At 41.2% G+C, this 25,709-nt stretch overlaps 1 protein-coding gene across 7 annotated transcripts; it reads left to right on the top strand.

Annotated features, from left to right (window-relative positions):
- Positions 1 to 3,506: 3,506 nt before the first annotated feature.
- Positions 3,507 to 23,907, top strand: bmal2 (basic helix-loop-helix ARNT like 2). 7 transcript variants are annotated; one of them, XM_083763721.1, is made up of 16 exons: positions 3,507 to 3,741; positions 8,292 to 8,421; positions 8,553 to 8,639; positions 12,688 to 12,845; positions 13,262 to 13,341; positions 16,530 to 16,622; positions 16,797 to 16,914; positions 17,055 to 17,204; positions 17,396 to 17,636; positions 18,887 to 18,993; positions 19,305 to 19,455; positions 19,619 to 19,683; positions 19,807 to 19,888; positions 21,773 to 21,863; positions 21,943 to 22,042; positions 23,339 to 23,907. In XM_083763721.1, the coding sequence occupies exons 1-16, from the start codon at positions 3,681 to 3,683 to the stop codon at positions 23,494 to 23,496; spliced, it is 1,872 nt and encodes a 623-aa protein (XP_083619847.1). In that variant the 5' UTR covers positions 3,507 to 3,680; the 3' UTR covers positions 23,497 to 23,907. The 7 variants fall into 7 exon arrangements, with proteins under 7 accessions (XP_083619847.1, XP_083619845.1, XP_083619848.1 ...); XM_083763719.1 differs by having other exon boundaries at positions 19,774 to 19,888; positions 23,339 to 23,906; XM_083763722.1 differs by lacking the exon at positions 3,507 to 3,741 and adding an exon at positions 3,781 to 4,034 and having other exon boundaries at positions 19,774 to 19,888; positions 23,339 to 23,906.
- Positions 23,908 to 25,709: the final 1,802 nt, after the last annotated feature.

The following is a 25,709-nucleotide window of genomic DNA, read 5'->3' as shown; positions in this document are numbered from 1 at the left end:
GACCACTGGTTGAAAACCACTGACCTATAGTAACAGGAAATTAACAGGGACTGGCTTTCTTTATTTCTGTACCAATGGAGCTCATAAGGCAGCATATCTGCTAACATTACCCTGCATACAGAATGTGCATGTAAAATGTATGAACTTGCTTTTGGGAGCATTCATGTTAATGCTATTGATCAGATTACTTAAAATTGCAATAGTCCTTGCAACACAAAGTCTTGGATATTGGTAAATCTTATTATGAATAAATATCAAATACCCATATGTATATTATACACAAGCACTAATTGTTGTCTCCACCAGGCGGAAGGCATGGGGAGAGAGTATGTTTTGCACGTCCGTCCGTCCGTCTGTGTGTGTGTGTGTGTGTGTGTGTGTGTGTGTGTGTGTGTGTGTGTGTGTGTGTGAGTCCGCGTGTCCGTCCATCCGTCTGTGTACAGCTAATCTCCGGCACCTATTTTATATTGCATCCTAATTGGCTAACATTGGCTTTCAAAGTTTGCAGGATTGGCCCGTTTTGAACAAAAAGCCTCAAATCATGAACGCAGCGTGCAATTTACGTGAATTCTTTCACAGGCTTTCCTACTATACTATATAGCACCACCAACAGGTGGATTTTTGCAAAACACATTTTTGGAACAAAATGCCTAAAATCATCCAATTGCGATCCAAGGCGTAAGAAGAAATGGCACCCTTTTCACATTGGCCTATTATATCGCCACCAGCAGGCCACAACCTGACCTGCCCTGGTGGAGACCACTTTATCAAGTTTAAACTTCAGTTTGCATGAGATATCGCGTGGATATAATAACACACAAACTCTGCACACATCGGCTGCCCCCCCATTCACGTTCAAGTATAAGCAGGTGCACACGCATGCACGCACGCACACACGCACGCACACACACACACACACACACACACACACACACACACACACACACACACACACACACACACACACAGTACACACACACACACACACACACACACACACACACACACACACACACACACACACACACACACACACACACACAACTGGCGCAGTTTAAGGATTAGACCAAGTGTTGCACAAGTCCACTTAACAATTTTTATCGCAAATTAAACTTATACGAACGAATTCCACAAAATCGGTACTCATAAAAGCTGCTCAAAAACATCTCTTCCAGATACTGTATAAATATGCACCTATTAAACAGTGTCCAAGCAGTAATAAACAGTGTATAAGCCACTGCTTATCTTATCCTACTGTTTCTGAAGCCTTGGCTACCATCTAGTGTTTAAAATGGAGTAGTGAGTGACATATGCATGTTTCTGACAATGTTCAACTTGTCAGAATCAGCTTTATTGTCACATCACAGATTTACAAAGTAAAAGAGTGGGTAAAAAAAATCCATAGAAAAGAAGGGGAAGAAGAGAGTGGCGGGCAAGGGGGAAAGGAGATCAAGAAAAAGAAACAAAGTAAAACATTTACACGTAAACCTGAGAAAAGGTATAAAATGTTCTACATAATAGGCTGACACTGGTATAATCCACAAGTAGGTCCATGAGGTAGAGCAAATAAAAAATGTCAAGTCCTTTGTCCCTGTTATAGTCATTAGTCCACAGGTTCAAGGAAGAGCAAGGTCTGAGACCACGGCTGTCATCAAACTGCTGTACAAGGCTTGTGTCTTGTTCAGCCAACTAACAAGAGTGGGTCACAACTCCTAGCTCTGTCGCTCACTGGGTCTGTACATGTCTGTACACTGGGTCTGGGTTGTTAACTTACATGTACTTATACAGCTCATCATTAGCATCAGCACTGCAGATTACTCATCACTGACATCAGCCATTCCACTTTTCTCTCAGAACATTCACAGTCAGCCCACTGCATCTGAAAAAGACACCCAACCATGAATAGTATTAAAGCCAAACTACACACTATTAGAATGTGCTACAAATGGAATAGGAACATATAATAATCCACCACTCCTGAATGAAGTGCCTGGTGCTGGGAGTCTGGTGCAACGCACAGGTCCTGGGCCTGGTGAGAGCAGGAGTGGACCTGGTGAGACGTAGGAGGGGCCCGGACAGGAGCCAACCCACAGAGCCTAGTCCTTCCACATGCCAGACTCTGGTTCTCCCAGTACTGGTGGAGTAGTTCCGGAGCAACGGTTTGTGTGGCCCTGGTTTTTCCCTAATGGGACTGATCGAGTGTAGCTACTGCCTACTGGGACGTAAATCGGGACTTGATCACCCTGGCTGGGTCACCTGAGTGAGGGGTATGATGTTCGAGAGACCCGAAACCCTGATGACCTTGGGATACATCACTGAGGATACGTCCCAGGTGCATCCATGCAATGTTTTTTAGTTATAGCGTAGAATCAATCCAAAATGCTATTAGGCAACAACAAGTCCAATCACTTCTAGATCAGGCTGTGCTACGGCCTGGTATGGACAATGTCAGAGAAAGAGTGCAAGTGCATAAGGTGAACTTCCCGCGCTCCAGCTACTGTACAAGAAGTGTGTAGTCAAAGCTCAGAGCATCATCAGGCACTATACCAGGTCCCCAGCGACAAACGGTTCATCATACGCCTACAACGACTGTCATCAAGCTGGACATGGACTTTTGCTCTTCCTCATCGACCTACGGACCTGTGGATTATAACAGTGACAGTTACTTTATGTTGACTATAGTGGTCGACATGCACTGACACTCTGCACATTAATACTATATATTACAATGCGCAGATTTTTTAGTGGTGCAGCCACTCCAAGGAACAGAAATGTCCCGTGTTATTATTCTCACAATAACGTCGATAGCACATATCATACATCATCATATACATACCGTATGTCCTATGTTTTACCTGCAGGTAGCCGACTATGTGTACATTTGTAGACGTTGTTTTTATTGATCTATTTATCTTCCCCTGGCTCCCCATCTTCTTCTTCCCTCTCTCTCTTCTGGAAATAACAAAAACAGTTGCACAAAAAAAAAGAATCACCGACTGTTTATGCCTGTAAATCTGACAATAAAGTTTTTAATAAAGATTCTGACCAGATCCTAGAAAAAGCACAGACTCCTTCACAATATGGCGTTGACAACACAGCAAAAGCTAAACAGGCCTCGTAATAATGTATTTGGGACCGTCATCAAAGGTAGGCTATAGTCTACTCTACACACTCTACACACTTGTAAGTTGTATGCAACAAAATAAATCATCATATACACAGTTTAAAAAAGAAAGCGAAACAAGGGGAGGGGGACTTTAACTTTTTTACAGGGGCCATGTTTCGAATTGCAGCTTTGTAGCGGTTTTGAAGCTAAAAGCTTGGGTTATTAGTAAAAGGTTGCCTTCGGTGCTGCTGAATGCTGATTCCATGATGGTAGTAACATAGTTATATGATATGGACGGCAGAGGGAGTCTGCGTGCCATCTTCCGCGTTTAGCACGGCACAAACCTTCTCCGATTAGTCACGTCCCCCCCACCCCCAACACACAACAATGGACGTAGTAGTCCCAGTCCACACACTGGCTCACGTATGCCCCCCCATTAGCTAGCCAATTAACGCAAATATCCCGGTAATGTAATGTTAGGCGAACGTCTCCTCGCATTTGTTTTCTAGCCAATTTGGTCCCATCCAGGAATCCTCCTGGTGAACATTATAGTCACACACTGGCTCCTCCAGCAATGTCGGCGAGGAATGTAGCGGCCGGCGACGGTGACGGACTGACGGACGAGCGGGCAGCAGGTGAGTTGTTGAGCGCCGCACAACAACTCTTTAATAATGGTAATAATAAGCAGGTAATGTGATCGAAGCAGAGATGGGCGCCACGGAGGAGAGGAGATCCTTTAAGCTGTGCGTGTGTTGCACACACAGGCGCAGCACAGCATCGCCGCGGCTGGCACAACTTTGCGCTTCTCAAAAGTGGGTCAGTAGATCAGTAGAGCAAACTTGCTCGTTCCTTCCTTCCTTCTGGTGATCTGATCCATGGCGGTGATGAAGAGTAGACCGACCACCCTTGATGTCTGAAGACCAGCACGGTGCGTTCGGCACATGGCTTCTTGGGGTCGTGAGTGTGTGTGTGTGTGTGTGTGTGTGTGTGTGTGTGTGTGTGTGTTATGTCTAACAGACGAGTGGTGTTATTATTGAAGCATTAAGAGCTTGGACGTAAATAAATACCCCCCCCCACACACACACACACACACACACACACACGCCACAGCTCGAGCTTAGAGCTAACGTTAGCTTAGCATTGCGCAAAGATAGTGTCAGTGTCACTCGCCAAAAACAACAAATCGAATAAGGTAACAACAACACGTCGAATCGCGACGCTGAGCTTAGTGCTCTGTTCTTTTTGATGAGCGACACCATCGTACTGCGATGTATCAGTTGTACTTTTTAACAGTAGGCCTTGTTCTGCTGGACGACGAGCCTTTATTATTATGAAGTCAATGTGGGGAATGTTGTTGGGTGAGTTTAAATGACCTACTTATTTATTATGTTTACTAGTATGCGTGTTTTTGTTAATACACACATTTTGGTTATTATTTAACCAATAGTTTGCTGCAGTGTTTTACTATATATATATATATACTATATATATATATATGTTTGATTATTAGCATATATATATATATATATATATATATATGCTAATAATCAAACTATAGTTTATTAACTGAAGGTATGGTGCTGCGGTTAAGAACCATAATAATGAGCTTATTGTAATATTTATAATGGGCCTAGAGGAAACATAACATTCGTTCTTTTGGAATTATCCAATCCAACCACAACAAACTGCCTAATCTCACTTGTGTGGCAACTCGCAAATTGTGTTTACAAGTTCAACTTCACTTGGGTGACATGATTCAGTGCAAGCTTGAAGCTACCCAATGCAGCTGCATTTAAAATTACATGTGTGCATTTGCGAATAAAGTTGGGGAACATTTGTGAATAAGTGAAATAGGCTCAGCACCTATTCAGCAGGCCTGTCTGTAGAAATAATAAGAAATACTACTACTACTATTAGCCTATTACTACTACACTACTACTACTTTAAAATTGTTATCATTCTTCTAATCTGATATAAATCTGACAAAATATTCTCACATATTGACACTGTATTTAGTGCAGTTAATGGCATGCTTTAACTGCACTAAATAGTAAATACCTCTTATGTTCATGTTTAGATCTGTGACAGTTATATAAAATGTATGTCAAATGACTAGTATGCTGGTTATGTGCAGAAACCACCAAGATTTGTATTTACTTGTTTATATTTTTTATTTTATTGTATATTAAAAACATTGTGGCTGCCCCCCTGGTGGGGCTCTTCACTGTCAGGTGAAAAGAAGATGGTTGGCTTGACGGCCCGACTATCGGAGGAGCATTGTGGCTATCTTCATCCTCCCAATTACCTATTGTGTGGGTTAGCAGAGATGGAGCACTTGTAGAGAGGAAAGGGAACGTGGAATTGGCTTAATTATCAAGTTGGGATATGAGAATGTTTTTTCTTTTGTCTGGTTGGGGTGTGGGGTGTTCAGCAGCATAGTCTTTTAATTATTTGCCTAGCCCTGGGATTTCTGTCATTGAATATTTAAATAAAAGTATTTTGAAAAGAAAAACATTGAATGGCTTCATGCATGAGTTTCATGCATGAAGATTAAAAGATTTGGTAGAGGTTTGGGTTGTGTAAGACTAAGTTACCTTGCCATGATGTAACTTCAAGGTGGGAAAGAAAAAAAATGAATTGCTCCATTGATTAGAAGTTGATAATTCAAAATATGCTCCTCATTGACATCCATTGTACTGTGAAGAGGCTTTGGGGGCTCTCTTTTAGCCTGTAAATGAACACAAACAAAGCTAATTCTGACAATAAATAGAACGTCACCAAACCGGACTAGATCCGTGGATCTGGAAATGGATCTTCAAAAAAAAAATCAACAGGAAGTTGACTTTTTTTTGTATTACTATATGAAATCTAAACTTTGTTACAAAAAACTGACAAAAAAACTAAATTAAACATTTTCATTTTAAATTCTTCCCTTAAAGGGATTGTGACATTAAAAAAAAGGTTTTGGAATTGTTCTTATTCTTTTTAGGTTTTCTAATCTGACAAAAATAGAAGAGGGACCACCGCTCATCTGCTGAAAAAAACTTTAGGGAGGTGCTGGAGCCACAAAAGGAATATGAGGGAAAATAAAGGGAAGCTCCGCACACTCAATCTGCGCACAATCGGTTTATTTTTTTGCAAGCTTTCGGTCTACTGACCTTCTTTTCTAATCTCAATTGCACCCAAAAATCACTTTTAACATTCAGTAGATTTTCTGTGATCTGGGGTTTTCTGGCTCAAACAGGTGCTCTGATTTGCCGGCAGTAAGTGATGTAAATCCCATATATGTCAATGGGATTTGCCAGCAGATGTCACTGCTGTGTTGCCTGTTTTCATTGTAGCTCAAAAGGCTTCCAAACCCCAAAGAAAACTTCAGACCACAGAAAATCCACTGAATGTTCAAAGTTCAGGTTTTTTGGGTGTAATTGAGGTCATAAAACCTAAAAGAAAAAAGAAAAAGAAATGAAAATGAATGTCATAAAACCTTTAATGTATTATCTTGTATATTTTTGTCCAAGTGGCACCCTGGCTTGTGGGTTGTTTTATGGCTGTTTTGTGCTGTTTTATACAGCTGGGCCCATTATTGTGATGTTACTGTTTTACGACATATTGTTTCATGTTGAATGTGTGTGTCTACCCCTAATCATATACACAATAGAGTATCCAAATATGTCACACTGTTTAAAGATGTTGATGTATAGCATTTAAATAACTTTTCTTGTTGCCACCGTGGACTGACTTCCGTGGTGGTGGGCTATCCTCTTAGATCAATATCATTCATAAAGGTACTGGGTCGCTCACAGTGGCAAGAGTGAGTTTTTTCTCTTTGTATGTTTACATGTCACAAGAGACAAATGTTCAGTTATTCAGCCTTCACACTGACCCAGTACCTTTATTAATGATGTATACCATTTACAATGGCAGTCTGGCTGAAAATCTGCTACTTATGCAGTTATGTAAGCCAACAGGTCAATATTAAGAAACATAATATGATTAAAAGACAAACAATTCTCAAAATGACTGTTTATCTGTGACATCAAAGCCTTTCATACTTCATAGGAGTACACTGCCCTGGGTCATTGGTAATATGAGTGGAGAAAGCTTGGGGACAAGTGGGAGTGATTAATGGATATAATTTGGAAAGACGTCTCATGAGAGAACAATCAGTAACATGTGTGAGCATCTAGATCCAGATACAGTTCTTGCACTCTGATCACATCTTAGCATTGACATTTTCAGTCACCTGAGGAAGAGTTGCTCTTATATGTTTTTCCTTACAGATCACTCTAATGCAAGGGTTTCCAAACAATTTGTTTGTGAGCCAGGCACTACCATCCAGAATAAAATATTTAGTTTTGTGTTGAGTGTGGATATGGGCAAAGATTAAAAAATTCTTGAGTTGCACACTGCTGCACAGTCTGTCTATTCTTGGATATAGTGGTAGACAGGGACAGAGTCTCATCATTTTCTGGCTCTAACCTAGCCCCGTACTTTCTTCAGGTATGTCAGTGTGGAAAAAACCTCTCAAATCGCAACATAGTTGCAAAACATTTAATACTAATACTTTATCGTGAGCTCTGGTAATTCTGCCTGATCCTTAATTCCACTGTTCTCATATCACACAAATACAGCTTTCTCCAAAACAACCCAAAATGTCATGGCCTGGGACCACATGCAATACATTCATAGACCACCAGTGGACCACACGCCACCACTTGAACCTCTGCTCTACTGTATGAGCTTCATAGTAGTCACTGAAACATGACCACAATATAACCTTATTTACTGATATCTCTTTACCATAGATTAAAAATGCAGATCTGTCACCTTGGTCACTGTTCCTCCTAGCTAACCAAACACTTTAAAAATCACTTACCGGTAGATCTTTCTCCTTGCCACCTTGATCCAAAATCCAGGTCAACTGGGCTTGCTCAGCATTTCTATTCATGTCACAGAGCAGCGTTGATTTCATACTTGAATCATGCAGTCCATCTGTATTGAAGCAGATGCTTGTATTGCTCTGTATTGTGACTGTTTTGATTTGTGTTTAAAATCGTATATAAATATCTTTCATTAAAATAAATCACTTGAAGGAAATGCACTAGTATGAGTGATTTGTATTAGTATTATTTCTGCATTAATCCTCACTGCTACTTGCAACCTGCTTTTTTTCTGCATTCTCCAGAAGATATGCTGGTGGTGGAAAACCAAAGCGACTCTGTCTCTCTGTTCAACCTGATGATCCCAACCTCAGCCGCTGGCATAACCTCAAGCATGGAGATGCCAAGGAAGCGCAAGGGTAGCATTGATAACCAGTAAGCTTAGTTGTGGTTTCTAAGTGTTTGTTAACCTAATGAAAGCTGGTAATCAGCAGCCTTGAATTGATGTAATTGAAAAATACATTCTATGACTATCCTATTAATTTTCATTGTCACTTTTCTCCCAGGTCTTCCATTCTTGACACAGATATGGAAGATGACCAATCTTGCAGGTCAGACGACGAGGACCAACATGTAAAGATTAAATGCTTCAGGTATATTTTCTATTTTTAAATGTCCTCTCCAGTGAAAATTAATTTAAAACATATATACTGTGTATTTTCCTACATATTTTTGTTTCCTGCATCCATCCATGCATCAATCTCGAAATCGAAATATGAAGATATACCGGTGTGTATATATATATATATTCTTTTAATCAAGAATTCCATTAAAAAAAATTGTTTAACAAACATTAAAGTCTTGCAAACAAATTACATTATAACTGACCTAAACAAATATTAAAGTCCATAGACTTGGCTGGCAAACGTTTATTTATTTATTTATTTTTATATTTATTTATCCCACAATTTTGCAACCCATTTTTCACCCAGTGTCAATTATCTAATGTAATTCTGGGTGCTACACTTCCTCTGCCAACCTGGGGGAGGAAGCGGACTGACCTCATGCTTCCTTCTATGCATGAGGAGTCCAAGCTGCTTCTTTTCACCTGACGGGGGGGGGGGGGGGGGGTTTCCCGGTTGGACGTAGTGCGTGGAAGGAACATGTTATTCCAGACAGTTCCTTTCTCCTCCATCAGGCGCCCTGGCTGGCCAGGGGGAGGTTGTTTAGAGACCAGGATTACTTTATGTTTTTTGTGAGGGTACCTACCTACCCTAGGGGACACGGGGAGAACACACAGAAAGGCCCTTTCACCAACCCTGCCTCGGGTATGGACACTGATGACGCGGAGGAGAGAACACGCCCCCAGTGCCCACAGCGTCCCCAGCGGGAATCGAACCCAGGACCTTCTAGCTGTGAGGCAACAGCACTACCGACTGTGCCACCATGCAAACGTTTTTTTAATAAGGCTCTAAACAAACATTAAGAGTCCATGGCTGCCACATGATGTTATTCCTCCAAGTTCTGCATCCTGGGGGGGGACTTAATATGTCAACGTGAAATATGTCCATAATTTCACGTTGTAACATCTTAAATATGGGGCCAGAGCCCTCTATGTGTCGTCCGTCAGACTGCAGATGGACAGAGAGAGTCTTCCGGACTCCTGTCAAATCTCGCAAGAGTTTGTTGCTGGGATGAAGAAAGGTCGATAACAAAGTAGATTTTCTCCTGATTTTAGTATGAATATCTTGGAAGTATTGTGTGCCTTGTGGTGATTGGGTCCAATATTTAGTTCAGTGACCATGGAGCTAAGGAATGGTTCATACGCTGTGTTCATGTTCACTCTCCCATTGGAAATGAATAGACTTCAACATTCTTCCCGTCTGCTAATAATGTGTCCACCCACTTTACACAGATACGGGAAATAAACCAAAGATCGCAACTCTTGCTATTCGCCTCTTGGGCTCTATGCACACAGAATAACTCTTCCTACCTCGGGCCATTTCCCTACTTCCTGTACAGGTGTTACCGATGATACTAATTGTCACTCTCCACCAGGCCGAAGGCATGAGGAGAGAGTTTTTTTTTTTTTTTTTGCACTCTGTCCGTCCGTCCGTCTGTGGACAGTTAATCTTTTTCAAACTCCATCCTATTCCTGTTTGGCTAAGATTGGGTTCCAAAGTTCACAGGACTGCTCCGTTTGGAACAAAATGTCACAAATCATGAACACATTGTGTGATTTCCGTGAAATTTTGCACCCAAGGTAAACCATTGTCCTGTATTTTTCACATCTGCTCTTTTTAGCGTCACCAGGAAGCCGACTTATGCAAAACACATTTTTTTTAATACTCCTCCACAAATATGTACACATGATCTCTATTCTGTATTTAAGTCCAACGTCATTTTGTAGTCCTACGTTATGTCCGGGTCCAAGTGGCACCAGCTCCCGTCCGCTTCTCATTGTAAATAGAATACCGGTATCTAAACACGTGAATCTTTTTACAATAACGTTTCTTTTTCAGAAAGGAAGCCATTGTGGGTTAAAATGGGTCTTAATAATAATAATAATAATAAAACTTTATTTGTATAGCACCTTTCATGACATGAAATGCAGCTCAAAGTGCTTTACAGAACAATGGAGAATAAAAGAAAAGCAAGGCAATGACAGTAATGCATTACAGTGAGGACATGAATAACAAAAACTAAAATAAAAACAACTAATAGATCAATTAAAAGCAATGTTGTAGAAGTGGGTCTTGTGCTGAGCTTTAAAAATCTTAATGCTTTCAACTCAAGTTAATGTTCTGTACAAGTGTCCATGACAAAGAAAATATATGATGTGGAGACAATAAAGACTATTATTATCATTATTATTGATAATTTGCTCAGTACAATATTTCGGGGGCATATTTAGAATGTGTGCCGGGTTGAGTATGTTGAATTTAGTCAGTGTAGGGCAGACGGCCTGTCACAGCCAGATTTGGAGGTTTGGGAGACTAGTAGCTTTTGTTGCAAGGAAAGCGGTAAAATTAGACTTTCGTGGTTGTTTTCGTCTCAGATTTAGTCCGACGGAGGGACACAATACAACTCTATGTGGACACAAAAGCAACACAAAAGTAGGACCCGGCAGTATCTCTGGAGGGGGCGCTTACATCACGGTTGTGATCAAGACGGGTCTGTTTGATTTCTCATATTCCATCCTGATTGGCTAAGATTGGCTTCAACGTTTTCAGGAGTGGCCCGTTTTGTACAAAATGGCGCAACCCATATTCCCACTAGGCTGCGGAAGAAATGTCACTTAACATTTTCTCATGGTGGCGCTATAACAGGCCAAGTTGCATCTTTACATATACAGTAACTGCACCGTAAAACTTGGTATGCTTACAGTCTGGTCAATTCTACCTTTTGGAGCGCCACCAGGAGGCCAACTTATGTGCAAAACTTTCTTTATATTAGTCCTTCAGATTTGATCCAAATATCAATCCTGGTGGAGACCTGTGCCCCGAGGGGCACTTCTTCTAGTTAAGGCTTTGTTCCATTTAGTGTGCAGTGGTTCTCAAACATTTTATTTTCAAGCACCCCAAGAACTCGAGTGTACCAATGGAACCAAATTGACCCTTGCCTTTTGGTTCCATTTGTACACACAGGAAGTAGGGAAGGGGCCCAAGTTCTTTCCAAAATGTTATGTGCATAGAGAAAGCCTCCAGAAGGGCTGGCCAATGTTGAAGCACTCGGCCCTACTGGTCAGAGCTGGGACTGCAGGCAGGCCTGTGCATTTATCACGAGTAAACCCTATGCAGCGGAGTTTTAACATTGAGCACTTGTGTCCACATTTTGGACACAAGTTTGGTGTCCAAATTAAAAAAATGCGGAAGTAGACCGTTCTTCCGGGTGCATCAAAACGCCACTGAGCAACTTACATTGAAATGAATGGCAGGGGGCGGGGCAGCTCACCCTCTATCCTTTATAACTATGGCATTAGCCTGGGCAGCATTCCTTTTCTGGTTTATGATCGGTCTGGCGCGGATGATATCGCTACGCCATGTTGTAGTCATTGTTTTGTAGTCATCAGGCAGGAACCATCAATCTGGAACTTCCTTTTCCCTCAAACCGATTTCTCTCAATAAAAGCTGCAGGCTACGAGAGCTTTTATTGTTCTTCATTTGAGGAAAAGGAAGTTCCAGATGATGGTTCCTGCCTGATGACTACAAAGCAATGACTACAACATGACGTAACGATATCATCCGCGCCAGACCGGTTTACATGGAAATGTTGTAACACAGACCAGGCTTTCCTCCGAGGTGGAAAGCCTGGTGACGCGAGGTTACTATGACATAGAGCCCATTCGGTTTGTTGGAATGCCCAGCCAAGCTGGAGACATGCCCACTGCCACATCTACAATGTCTCTGACAGACTACTATATCTGACTACTACTATACTATATTTAGATTCTCAGAAATTATATGCATGCTACAGTTTGTATGACCTCTTGACCTGCGGCATACATGCAGAAAATTATGTATGTATCCTGATAAGCTCTCATTACTCATCTGATACCTTTTGCAGGGAGACCCACAGTCAGATTTAGTATGTATCCTAATAAGCTCTCATTACTCATCTGATACCTTTTGCAGGGAGCCCCACAGTCAGATTGAGTATCATCCTAATAAGCTCTCATTACTCATCTGATACCTTTTGCAGGGAGCCCCACAGTCAGATTGAGAAGCGTCGAAGGGACAAGATGAACAATCTGATTGATGAGCTGTCTGCCATGATCCCCACCTGTAACCCCATGTCACGAAAGCTAGACAAACTCACTGTGCTCAGAATGGCTGTGCAGCACCTCAAATCTCTTAAAGGTAACTCTTTCATCCAGGGGCTCAAATTGACAGCACCCGAGCACCACGGAACAAATGTGACCCTTTCGTTGATAAATATATTTTCTATATAGTGTTTAATGTATTTGAATTTCAAAGCTCACTTTCCACTATGCTCTCCCCACTACATTTATTCACCACCATAATATGTTATAATGCAGATAAATATATATGATATACAACACAAACATGCTGTGTACAGTATATACTTATATATTTTCGTTCTGCAAAAAAAGAAGTTTGGCGGGTAGAATTAATCTACCAGACTGGCAGGCTGGTCAGCTAAATGGTTCATTTCAGACCCTACATTCCCTTATTTACTGATTTAGAGTGAATTTCTTTATTGCATGCAGTGTCTTATCTTGTAAATGTATCCTGAAATTGTCCCTGTTCTTCAGGTTCCACTGGCTCTTTTACTGAAGCAAACTACAAGCCATCATTCCTTCCTGATGAGGAACTCAAACACCTCGTCCTTAAGGTAAATGCATGTAAATGCGAACATAACACAGATGATCCGCAAGCTCGAAGGCGTGGCCGAGACTATATTTTCGCCCCTGTCAGGTCCCTCCGTGTGTGTATGTGTCCTTGTGTCCGTCTGTAAGCAGCTAACCTCCAGCCGACCAGAGCAGAACCTCTGTCCCATTTTTCACAACGGCCTGTTATAGCACCACAAGGATTTTTGCTAAACAATCATCATAAAAATGATATTGCTCTTACAGGGTTTGTCCGAACATCACTCAAATCGGTACACATTATCTCTATACTAGGGCATAGCAGTGGCGGCCATCTGGTGCCAAACTTTCATTTTCAGCCTGTCACCTGTGGTGTCCCCCAGGGCTCTGTGCTTGGCCCCACCCTGTTCACTCTGTACCTGCTTCCCCTCGGCCGTGTCATCAGCAGGCATGGATTATCCTTCCATTGCTATGCTGATGACACACAACTGTACATAAAACTGGACCCTACCCCTCCCCGCTCTGCTGCCCCACTGTCCTCCCCGTCACCATCTTCATCACCTTCATCCACACTCACCATCTGCCTGGAGGAGATAAAGGCGTGGATGAAACACAACTTCCAGCAACTAAACTGCTCCAAAACTGAAGCCATTCTCATCGGCACCCCACACCAGGTTCAATCATCCCCCATAACACCTTCTCTGGCCAGGACATTCCACTCTCATCTGTTGTCACAAACCTGGGTGTTAAAATGGACCCCCACCTCAACTATGAGGCCCACATCAAACACCTCTGCAAAACATCATTCTTCCATCTAAAAAACATAGCCAAACTCCGTCCCACCCTCACTGTCTCTACCTGATGCTGAAAAGTTGGTCCACACCTTTGTCTCCTCCAGGTTGGACTACTGCAACGCACTTCTCAACAGGATCCCTAGCAAGAGCCTTCAAAGGCTCTAATACATTCAGAACAGCGCTGCTAGGATCCTGATGAGAGTGCGTAAATACGAGCACATCACACCCATCCTCCGCTCACTCCACTGGCTCCCCAACTCATTCCGGACTGAATATAAGATTTCCCTGCTAACCCACCAGTGCATCCACGGCAACGCCCCCCCTCTACCTCAAGGAACTTGTCACCCTTCAATCCTCAACCCGCTCCCTCCGCTCATCAAACACCAACCTCCTCAAACCCATAAAGACAAACTTACGCACCATGGGTGACCGGGCCTTCTGCTCGGTCGCCCCCGAACTGTGGAACGCTCTCCCTGCCCACCTGAGAGCCCCACAGTCGGTCGACACTTTTAAGAGACTAAAAACTTTCCTTTTTAGCAAAGCATTTTATAGCCTTGCCCTTATGTTTTAAATGTTCCTGTTCTTTTAGATGTTTTTAATGGTGTGTTGTTTCTTTTGATTTTATTCATTTGCTGTAGCACTTTGAGATTCTCACGAATATAAAGTGCGTTATAAATAAAATCCATTATTATTATTATTATTATTTTAATACATGATTAAAAAAATTGGTTTATTACATAGGTACCCCTTTTTAAATAATCTTAAACCATGCTCAGGGTGTTTCTTTCTAACAACTGAGGTCTGTTTCTCCAAGGTCAAGTGCAAGACATTTTAAGCTCATTAGTCATTATCTGGCCATGGCCTCCACTAGAACAACCTAACCGTGTTATGCATAATACTCATTAAGCTTTACTACCTACATTACTGTGTTTATTTAGCTTTGAAACTGCATAGCAGGTTTCCTTGAAATTTATGTTTCTACCCCACTTAGTACATGAAATCCATTCCATTATCCATTATTATATCTTAAAACAATTTACAATTTAGGCATTAATCCAGAGCAATTTACAGTATAAGCAAGAACAAAAAACACAATGTAAACGTAATACATCATATACATAAAAATTAATCATACGTAAGCTAAGAACAGTGGAATTTCTATATAATGAAACTATGCATACTGTATATACTATATAGTGGTATGTCTACACATAAAATGCTAACTAAGTTACATAAGTTGAGCCAGTTTACATACGCCTGTAAGGTCGTCTAGGGCAAGTGCTATGGCGTGCTACAGGTACTTCCACAGTACTAGTGAAGGTACTTCCAGCTTCCCTGCATTGGCTGATCTGAGCGCGCGGGAGGGTTTGTAGGGTTCGATCAGACTTGCAAGATATGGTGGTGCCATACCTCATACCTTTGGTTGCTTTGAATGCCAGCAGTTTTGTACTTTGTGCGGGCAGCGACCGGGAGCCAATTAGCCCTTCACTAAATCCCACCCCAAAAAGCGATTGTCCATTGCCAATCCAAATTTCTTCGCTGCTAACGTGCCTATTCGACAAGGATGGGTTGGGAACTTGGGGAGGGACTTAGTGAAGGGCTAATTGCTGGTTGAAGACCAAGCGAGCTGTGGCATTTTGGATCAATTGGAGAGCCTTAAGTGTGCATGCCGGTAGACCAGTAAGGAGGGAATGTTTCCTTACACATTCTTTGGGCAGCACATGTGCAAGAACATTTCTTTTACAAATAAAGCAAGCCCAGCAACACAAAAAGCAGTAGTGCTGTGAAGAGCTCTCTCTACGTCGTCCTCAGACGAGCCCTCCATCGGCGTCTCCAGTCATCTCGGTTCTCCATACATCTGTCCAGGTCATTTGTGCTTTCTGCACCAGCATCTTTCTTTAGTACGTCCACGTAGGTCGGTGTGGGACGACGTCCTCTCGATCAATGCCTGTGTGTTGGTTCCCACAGTACAAGCTTTTTGTCCGGGAGTTCTTGGTGTCGGTGGCAGTGGCCAGCTCATCCTCCTTACTGCTATCTTCTCTGTTACACTTGGTAATGCCCCGTACAGACGCTTGTTGGTGATGTGCTCGTCCTGGTGTAGCACCCGTCCAGAGCAGCCTAATTTAAACATAGGGAGTGTGTTTGTCAGTGTGCCTGGTCTAATAAAAATAAATTGTAAAGCCTTGACAAAAACTTGATGTGAACTCCTCAGAGTGCAGGTCTGCCTAACCAGGGCCCGCAATCTTTGGAAGCCAGTCGTAGCCAATCGGAATGGAATCTGAAAAGTTCTCTCTGATACATCTTCATCACATGATTCCTGAGGCAATGTGTACCGATTTGCACACAAAAAAAAGAAAACACAAACCAAAACGTACTTACATTAAGTTTAAATAACCTGTTTTTTTATTTTGGCGCTCCAGGCTGCAGATGGCTTCCTGTTTGTGGTAGGCTGTGATCGTGGAAAAATAGTCTTTGTCTCAGAGACCATCACAAAGATACTGAACTACAGTCAGGTACAGCTTCTACTTTTCGTAAAACTGTATCTTTGGGGTCCATTATCTTGGGTTATACAAAAAATATATGCTTTGACCTGGAATTGCTTCAGGTCAAAAATTGATGACGACTCATTTCTTAGGAAGAGCATGGAATTTGCTTAGAATGTATAGATTTTCTTTTTCTTTCTACAGTCGGAGCTGATTGGACAGAGTCTATTTGATTACATTCACCCTAAGGATATGGGCAAAGTAAAGGAGCAGCTTTCAGCTTCTGAGTTATTCCCTCGCGAACGGCTAATAGATGCTAAAAGTAAGGCGTGTGTGTGTGTGTGTGTGTGTGTGTGTGTGTGTGTGGTTCATGTTTTAACACTGGTATCTTGTTCCCAGCTGGTCTGTGTTCATGATAAAAAATAAACAATTGTGTAATTAGCACCATGTTGTTGTCCGTAGCTGGTCTTGCGGTGCAGGCTGACCTCCCAGTCTCAGCATCACGTCTGTGTTCCGGTGCACGACGCTCCTTTTTCTGCCGCATGAAGTACAACAAGATCACTGTCAAAGTCGAGGACAAGGAATTTACAGCTGGCACTTCAAAAAAGAAAGGTAGGGAAGAGAACGTATCCATCCAATTCACATTGGAGCCCACCATTGCAATTTGCACTGTTGGATTGGAATAATTGTCAGTTGATTTGACATAATTATTTTACAACTCTGATAACAATTGTAAATTATGAATTGGATTGATCATTGCACGTGAATTAGCATTGGTGTAATCTGTGTCCATGTTTGTGCAGAGTCTCAGAAGTATTGCACAGTCCACTGTACGGGCTACATGCGCAGCTGGCCCACCAGCCAACTGGGGACAGAAGGCGAGGGCGACCCGGAAAAGGACAGCTCCCATTTCAGCTGCTTGGTGGCAGTGGGCCGTGTCCATTCCCACTCCTCCCCTCAGATCAATGGGGAGGTCCGGGTTAAACCCACAGAATTCATCACGCGCTGTGCCATGGATGGCAAGTTCACCTTTGTTGATCAAAGGTAGCGGTCATCTTGTGCTTCTTCCTTATTTAACATCTTACATTTTCCATTGTGCTGTCTGTCTGTCTGTCTGTCTGTCTGTCTGTCTGTCTGTCTGTCTGTCTGTCTGTCTGTCTGTCTGTGTGTGTGTCTCTCTCTCTCTCTCTCTCTCTCTCTCTCTCTCTCTCTCTCTCTCTCTACCTCTGCTAGGTCTAAGGTAAGTGTGTTACAGAGTAGAGGAGCACTAGAAATATACCCAGTGCAGATTTTTTTTAATAGCTTCCCACTGAGCAATAGTTGTCTAATTAGACAGCCATTTAGATATATATTAGACGTCTATTTGACTAAAGAAATGCTCAGTGGGTTCCATATCATGTCAATCGTGCATTGCTTTCATGTTGCATCATCTCATCAGCATATGATCCTGTCCCTGTTTGATTCGTCATATTTGAATCACAAATTTGTCATCTTGTCCACAGAATCATTATTTCTTTGTGAAAGCATCATTTGAACAGGTCTAAATTAGGGATGCACCGAAAGTGAATTTCTTGGCCGAAACCGAATACCGAATATAGGAAACAGTTGGCCGAAAAACGAATACCGAATTTCCGAATATGATTAATATTATATATATTTTTTCCTACCATTGCTGTCATGGCCGTACCTTAAAGCTACCTGATTTATGGCAAAATAAATGGTTATGGCAAAACTTAACTTAAATAATAATCACTATTATGGGTCCATAAAACATGTATTCAGCTCTTTTGAATGCATTAATTGCATACACTATTCAGTGATATATTTTCTGCCTATTCGGGCCGAAACCGAATAGGCCGAAAATGCATTTTTAGCCATTTTCTGCCGAATATTTTCTGCGGCCGAATATTCGGTGCATCACTAGTCTAAATTCATATAAGCCTGTTTGATGTGTCTTTGTGCTGATGAGAATAATGTAATTTGACCTACGGTATTAGTGTCTGTGAATGCTACAGAAAAAAGGATATTATGCTAAATGAATACTGTGATTATCCAAAAAAGCAGGTGTTTGTTGATAGGATAGTTATTGTGGGGTTCGTAATGAGTTACATGATGAAGTAATTAATTATTGGATTCACCTACTATCATAGATACATAAATACTGTAAATGTGAACCCTCAGTGGACCAAATGCAAAGTTCAACAAAATAGCTTGGTTCTTGGATTACTGTTGTGAATTCAGTCCAACAGAAATCAATTAAGATATGTGGTCTTATATGTCCTTCTTACTACCAGAGCGACAACCATTCTAGGATATCTTCCCCAGGAACTACTTGGGACATCATGCTATGAGTACTTCCATCAAGATGATTTACCACACTTAGCTGATAGTCATCGAAAAGGTAAGTAAGTGCCAGTGTTCATAGATCTCATCTCACATCCATTGTTTTCTTGCTTCTGATCTATCAATAGTGTTCTTATCATGACTTACTCTTGCCAAACAGTATAAGATAAATATTTTACATCAATGGTCTTGCAAACTGTATTTGGGCAGAGCATTGAATCAAGATTATCATGGTGATTATAAAATCATTGTGATTGGATATAAACTTTGTTCTACATTAGATTTCAGTACAGCATAACACATGGAAAATACTGGAGCATATGTTTGTTGGTTCCATTTTCTAACTTAGGACTCTTTTCTTTCCTTCAGTGCTACGGAGTAAAGAAAGAATTGAAACAAACTGCTATAAGTTCAAAATGAAAAATAGCTCTTTTGTCACTCTGCAAAGTCAGTGGTTTAGTTTTGTAAATCCCTGGACCAAAGAAGTAGAATACATTGTGTCAACTAATACAGTCATATCGTGAGTACAAGCATTTTTCAACATTTTCTTCACCTTCTCCTCTTCTTCGCCTCTGTGCATGAACAATATTATTATACTGTATACACAATCATAATATACCTGGTGTGTGATAAATGTGTATTATTCAGCTCACCACATATTATTTCTTCCATTCTATGCAAAGGCATGACCACATTCTAACAAGCCAGTCGGGAATCAAGCTTGAGAAACCAAGCAAGACCTGTGATGGTTAGTTCAACTGTTTAAGTGGAAAATGTATATTTCTTCAGCGTTGTTGTCTTAGAAAGACTAAATTAGAACTATTTTATTTTATTGTAGAGGATGGCAAAAAGCTTCTACCAATTATTCCAGGAGTCTCTGCCACCCCCGGTACCATGATTTATGCTGGAAGCATAGGGACCCAGATTGCCAACGAGCTGTTGGACTACAACAGGTGAGAGAGAGAGAGAGAGAGGCTGAAATGGTGTTTTTCCATTTTCCGTTTGCTTTTTCTTTGTAACATCCTTGTTCCGCAAGCACTATTCCTGAACACTTAACACTGTTGTTGACTGACAACATGGCTCTTATTCTGGAGAAGAAGGTAAAAACATCCGCACACTGGTTTAAAGCTTAATAATATAATGTCTATAAATCTCTTCTCCGAAAATAGCCGATCTGCAGCCATGCAGTGAGCTTGTAGATGAGCTATTTTTGGAGAACAGATATAAATTATGGTGATTACCAATCTGGAAAGACAAGAAAAAAACGGATGATCTACATTATTGTTAGCCTACTAATGGTGTAGTGTAGAATAAATTAGTATATAGCCAGGCTATAGTATAAAGATAGGCAGCACAGCCACCGCGTTGTCTGTCAGTAGCCTACCTCTCAGGCATGCAGGTCTGACTGCGCAGTGCACACTGCACACAGCACGCATGGACCTCGTCAAAGTGCTTCGTCTTCTTGGGTGGGTTTACTGTCCATATTCACAGTTGTTTTCACAGTTTCTAATTCCTCTTTTTCATACTTTTGTATAGCCTATGTGCAATGTTTAGCGATGTGCAGGCAGCAGGTGGAATCATGGCCCATAGCACTTACCCTACCCCCTTAGATAGCATTTCTGTAGACTTAGATAGCATCTGATACAGACTTATAGCATGTTATGTAGACGGCACTATAATTGCATTGTATATAGTCATAGCACGCCATAGTACATATGTATAGCATAGTAGTATATATATATAGTTTATATGTATAGTCTCATAATATAGATATTCCACTGTTACTTATATATATATAGTTTATATGTTTATATGTATAGTCTCATAATATAGATATTCCACTGTTACTTTCTTAGCTTACGCATGTTTTATGATAAATGCTTTTGTGGTGTATTCCCATGCTTTTGTTCTTGATTATTGTAAGTCGCTCTGGATTAAGAGCGTCTGCTAAATGCCTAAATTGTAATTGTAAATTGGAATCAATCCATCTATTAACGAGCAATTATCTGACATTCCTGCGCACAATATATATATTCAATCTCCAAAGTCACTCATATTAAAGTTCACAATGCATCATGCCGCCCCTTGTGAGCTTTAAGACCTGCAAATCTCATGCTTATGTATACATTACTTTGTAGCCTACTTCTGGCAGAAGAGGATATATGAGAATATTAGTAAGCCTATGTAAAATCATTACATTTGTAATGATTTGTAATGAAAAGAAAGAAAAACATCAGCTACAGTTGAGTATGCCCATGTCTACTGAATGATTATGCCACAATGCCACATATATATGCATTTTACAGGCCGTGCATAATATATAGCCTACACTACACACAGCTTTCTCTGGGTGTCCGGAGCTCTACCGCTCTCGTCTGGACTACATGCATAATTAACATAACCGCAATGTGGACACTCAAAACTTTAATCCCGTTTTCAAACTTGAACGGGTAACAGCCCGAGCCGTTCTCGTGTGGAAGGCCTCTAGAGCAACCATATATTTTCTTCCACAACGACCTACAGTATAAGGTCAAAATGTTGTGCCATTAAAGATGGACTTCACTCCAGCCTACTGATTAGACTATTCATTTGTGTGTCATCCTTGATGTCCAGCACGTGTCCTAAATACAGGTACAAGATGTGCACACGTGCACACAATCTCCTCTGTGAACATGCCTCTTATTCTGACATTGTAGCCTACTTTGGAAGATGGATATGAGGCATTTGAATTTAATTGCAGTCTCTCTGCACTGTTGAGGAAGCCAAACCCTCCCACTGTATATTTAGGGTTCATTATTTAGGTTTTACTCATTCAGTCTGTTGTCTGTCTGCTTTAGGATGAACTCGTCTCCTTCGAGTGGCAATGCCAGCCCATTCAGTCTACTGCAGGATAAGTCCCCAGTAGCTCACAGTCAAGCTAGTAACAATGTAAGTCTTTTGAATGTTTATTGTGTGTACATGTCCGTGGGCGTACTGTAATTAATTTGTCCTTGTTTTTGGTCTCTAGGTGCCAAATGGGGAGTCGACGGATGTGGAAATGCCAGCAACATCAAATTCAGAAGATGAGTCCCAGGGTGTGCCATTCTCTGGAGGAGAAACACTCATGGGTACCCTCCCTCCATCCACTTGAAAAAGCTTAGTGTCGTGGTAGGACAGTGTAGCCTCAGGGCACAAAGGATCTCGCCACCAATGCACGTTGTGTATATTATTTTGTAAAGAATTGACACCAAAACCTTTGAATCCAATGGGCTTTTCATCTGAAAAGGAAAAGAGAGATATAATCTCTGCTCTTTTAGTCCCTCTCTTAATGTGTTTGAGAAACAGCTGTCTAGTCTCAGTTTAGATATTTTATTAGCCTCAAGTTCACATCTGGGGGACACATTCCTCTGGCAGTAAAACTGTAGTTAAAATGAAACATTCAATCTAGATAAGCATCATATTTCAATATAATTCTATCTGTGATCAAATTGAAATCTGCTGGAACATTGTTGGGTGATTCTGGAATTAATTTATGACAGATGATGGAATGTTTATAGGAATGTTCCTTTTTGCTTTATATGCTACATATGGAGATGTGAATTTGAATCACTTTCAACCGGCCATCCCTATTTTAGACATGATAGACTAATAATAATAATACATTAAAAAAATTACAGAATATAGCAGATCTACAAGCTAACAACATTGTGAGCTTTAATTGATCAGCTATTTTCACTGTTCTTCGCATGATGAAGAGTACATTATCATTAGCATCATAGCATAAATGACACGAGAAGGAATACAAAATCACTTTCTACCTAGGCAATCTAGGTGACTAGGCAATCATGAGAAAGAAATGCACATTTTGCCTAAGTTTCGTTTATCTGCCTTTTAATGGCAGCTTGTAGGAAATAATATTTCTGCCTAACTCTACTTTCCTAACACTGCTGATTCGTCCTGCCTTATTGCCAATGTTGTCAGCCTATAAGATGCTTGTTACATAAACAAATAATTTCTGCCCAAGTCAAAAAGTTGACTTAAAGGCACTTTCTGCTTAAGGCATTTTGGAATGTACCATTGTAACAAGCATTCTGATAGGCTGAGGACATAGGCAACTAGAAAGGCGCAATTCTTGGAAATTGCAAGTACAGTACAATTATCATGATGATGTCACAGGGAGCCTAAAAAGTTTATATGAAATAAAGTTGGGCAATTACTATATCCTGGTTGCCTCTGGCAACCACACTAATAAGGCACAATGAAGCAGCAGTTTTAGGAGAGTAAAGTTTGGCAGAAGTGTCAAATTACTTGGGCAATTTCTATGCTATGAGTCTAATGTTATGTAAGTTATATGTATTATTATGAACCATTTTGTGGTTGGTTCTACATTCCTCACTTTTTTGTCTTCTCCCCTCCCTTTTCAGGGGAGAGCTCTCAGATGGATTTTGACGGCATGGTGGGTTCTGGTCTTGGTAGCCTCACCAACGACGAAGCTGCCATGGCTGTGATCATGAGCCTCCTGGAGACGGACGCCAACCTGGGTGAGGACTTGGACTTTGAGGAGATGCGCTGGTCTCTATAAAACCCTGCCTCAAGGTGTTGACACCTTATAAACATCCGACCTCACAATTGACCTGTTGGACTGCTTAGTCAAAGATGCGGCAATCAGTTTGTTGTTTTTTCTAAAAGACACTTTTTATTTTGTATTTATTTGTTGTGTTTTTGTAATAAGCTGTGTAGTGCTCTGAAAGACATGACGATACAGGACACCTCGGCTACCCCACCTCCAGTGAGGAGAAGGAGAGGGAAGGGGGTCCCATTTCTAGGCTGTGTCTCTAAAATGTCTACCTGCCATTGGCCATATTCAGACCGCAGCCATCTTGCCAGCAAGGTGATACCTAGGTGCTACTTCCCATAGACAGCCCATTCATCCAAACAGAAAAGTCCTCTCTAATTATATTAAACAACATCAAAATCACCAACATTGCAGCTGTAGGGAAAGCTTGAATTATCCTCTTTCAATCTGTAAATTTGTATGTGCATATTCAAAACAGGTGTACCACCTGTTTTGAATGTGCACATACAAATGTACATGGGCCATTGAGTGATATTCAACGAGCGCTTCCAAACTCCCAACACAAAACAAAATCACACCCGTGTGAACTGAGTGTTGCAACTCCCCTCTCCCTCTCCCCCTGCCCCCTCTCTCTCTCCCTCTGTCTCTCATTAGCAGGCAACAGTGCAGCACTATCTCTCTCTCTCTGTTTCTGGCACAACAGCGCCACTTTTGCCCCTACTGCTACTCATAGTCACACACATAGGTGGTTAACACGGACATTGCTGTTCCTTGGAGTGGTTGCACCACTCAAAAAATCACATGCAAGGAATTTCTTGACAGGAAGTAGCTCATAAAATGTCTACGGTGGATTTTTATGAAACAAACACACAGAAAGAGGATAATTCAAGCTTTCCCTGAGCTGCAATGTTGGTGATTTTGACATCGTTTAATATAATTAGATGGGACTTCTGTTTGGATGAATGGGCTGTCTATGGGAAGTATCACCTAGGTAGCAAGATGGCTGCGGTCTGAATATGGCCAATGGAACTCCTTCACATTCAGTCATGTTCTTGTATCCGAGGGCCCCCCCAGTGGGCTGCACCTCAGATTGCACAGCTATTGGTTTGCTCAGTCATCCCACAGCAATTACTTAATATAACCCTCAGCCAAACATTAGAACGCATAAACACTAGTAAATGAATGGCTTGGGATTCCTGTTTATTTTTCCCTTATCTATACTTGAACAAAGGGTGGGAGTAACAATGCAAAAACACTAACAAAAAACACTGATTCCTTTCTTATTTTGAAGGTTGTAATTTGACTAGGTAGGTTGAATTAAAATGAATGAAAGGCACCAATGTAGGAGATTGTTAGCCTGGTGATCTTAATATGACCTCTCAGTAATACAGTGACCACACCTCCATGACCTCAGACCTTTGAGAGGTGCCTATTAACCGTTACACTCTACAGTATGTTCTGACAGACGGTATCTTTATCTGAAACAGTCCAGCAGTCACACTCTCTGATACACTGTCATTGATAGATGATGATTTGATATTGTTCCAAACACCACTATACCCCCTTGTTTTGAAAGGGTAGGTCACGCTTCTAGATTTTTATTTTTTTCACTTGCATGCAAACCTCCATAGAATCTCAGGAGCAGTCAACCGTCGACCTGCACACTTTTTTCGTCCTCACCAGCTGTAAATGTTAAAATTTCAAATGGGCAGCTGCAACTGTTTCTTGGACAGCTAGAACCAGCTCGCAGTATAATTTACTGTTACCTGGATATCATTTTAAGATATTTTGTTGATGTATTTGTATACTTTTTAAATTGTAACAACCACACAGTCAATTTGAAAGTTGACCATGATGGGGCCCCCGACAGATGTAAGACATTTCAAATGACGGTTTTGTAGGGAAGTGATGATACATTATATCAATAGAGGTTTTAGTTGAATTCTGAATTGAGAACAGTGGAGGTGGTTACTCAGGGAACAGTGTAGCAGTACTGGATCATCTGTAGCAGTACTGTATCCTCTGATTTATGTACTTCCATCAATATACTTTTGGGGGATATGGTAAGGTTAGCAGGTCCTTATTCTCAGCCTTATAATTCTTGTAGATAAACCATAGTTTTGGTTTTCATTTTTTGTGAGATTGTTTAATCTACCAATATGCATATACAGCCTATTCGTCCACTCTGTGACATTCAGCAACATTTTCAATTGTTTTAA

Source organism: Protomyctophum parallelum (genome assembly GCF_964188405.1).
Source record: "Protomyctophum parallelum genome assembly, chromosome: 4".
NCBI lineage: Eukaryota > Metazoa > Chordata > Actinopteri > Myctophiformes > Myctophidae > Protomyctophum > Protomyctophum parallelum.
This window is presented reverse-complemented; position numbering and strand designations above follow the sequence as displayed.

What these genes read in the sequence shown, in the direction of transcription:
- bmal2 (XM_083763719.1), top strand. Translation starts at nt 3,681, where the DNA reads ATGTCGGCGAGGAATGTAGCGGCCGGCGACGGTGACGGACTGACGGAC. An exon ending in AAGGGTAGCATTGATAACCA is followed by an intron (nt 8,422 to 8,552) that starts GTAAGCTTAGTT and finishes CTTTTCTCCCAG; the next exon opens with GTCTTCCATTCTTGACACAG. An exon ending in TGGCACTTCAAAAAAGAAAG is followed by an intron (nt 17,205 to 17,395) that starts GTAGGGAAGAGA and finishes ATGTTTGTGCAG; the next exon opens with AGTCTCAGAAGTATTGCACA.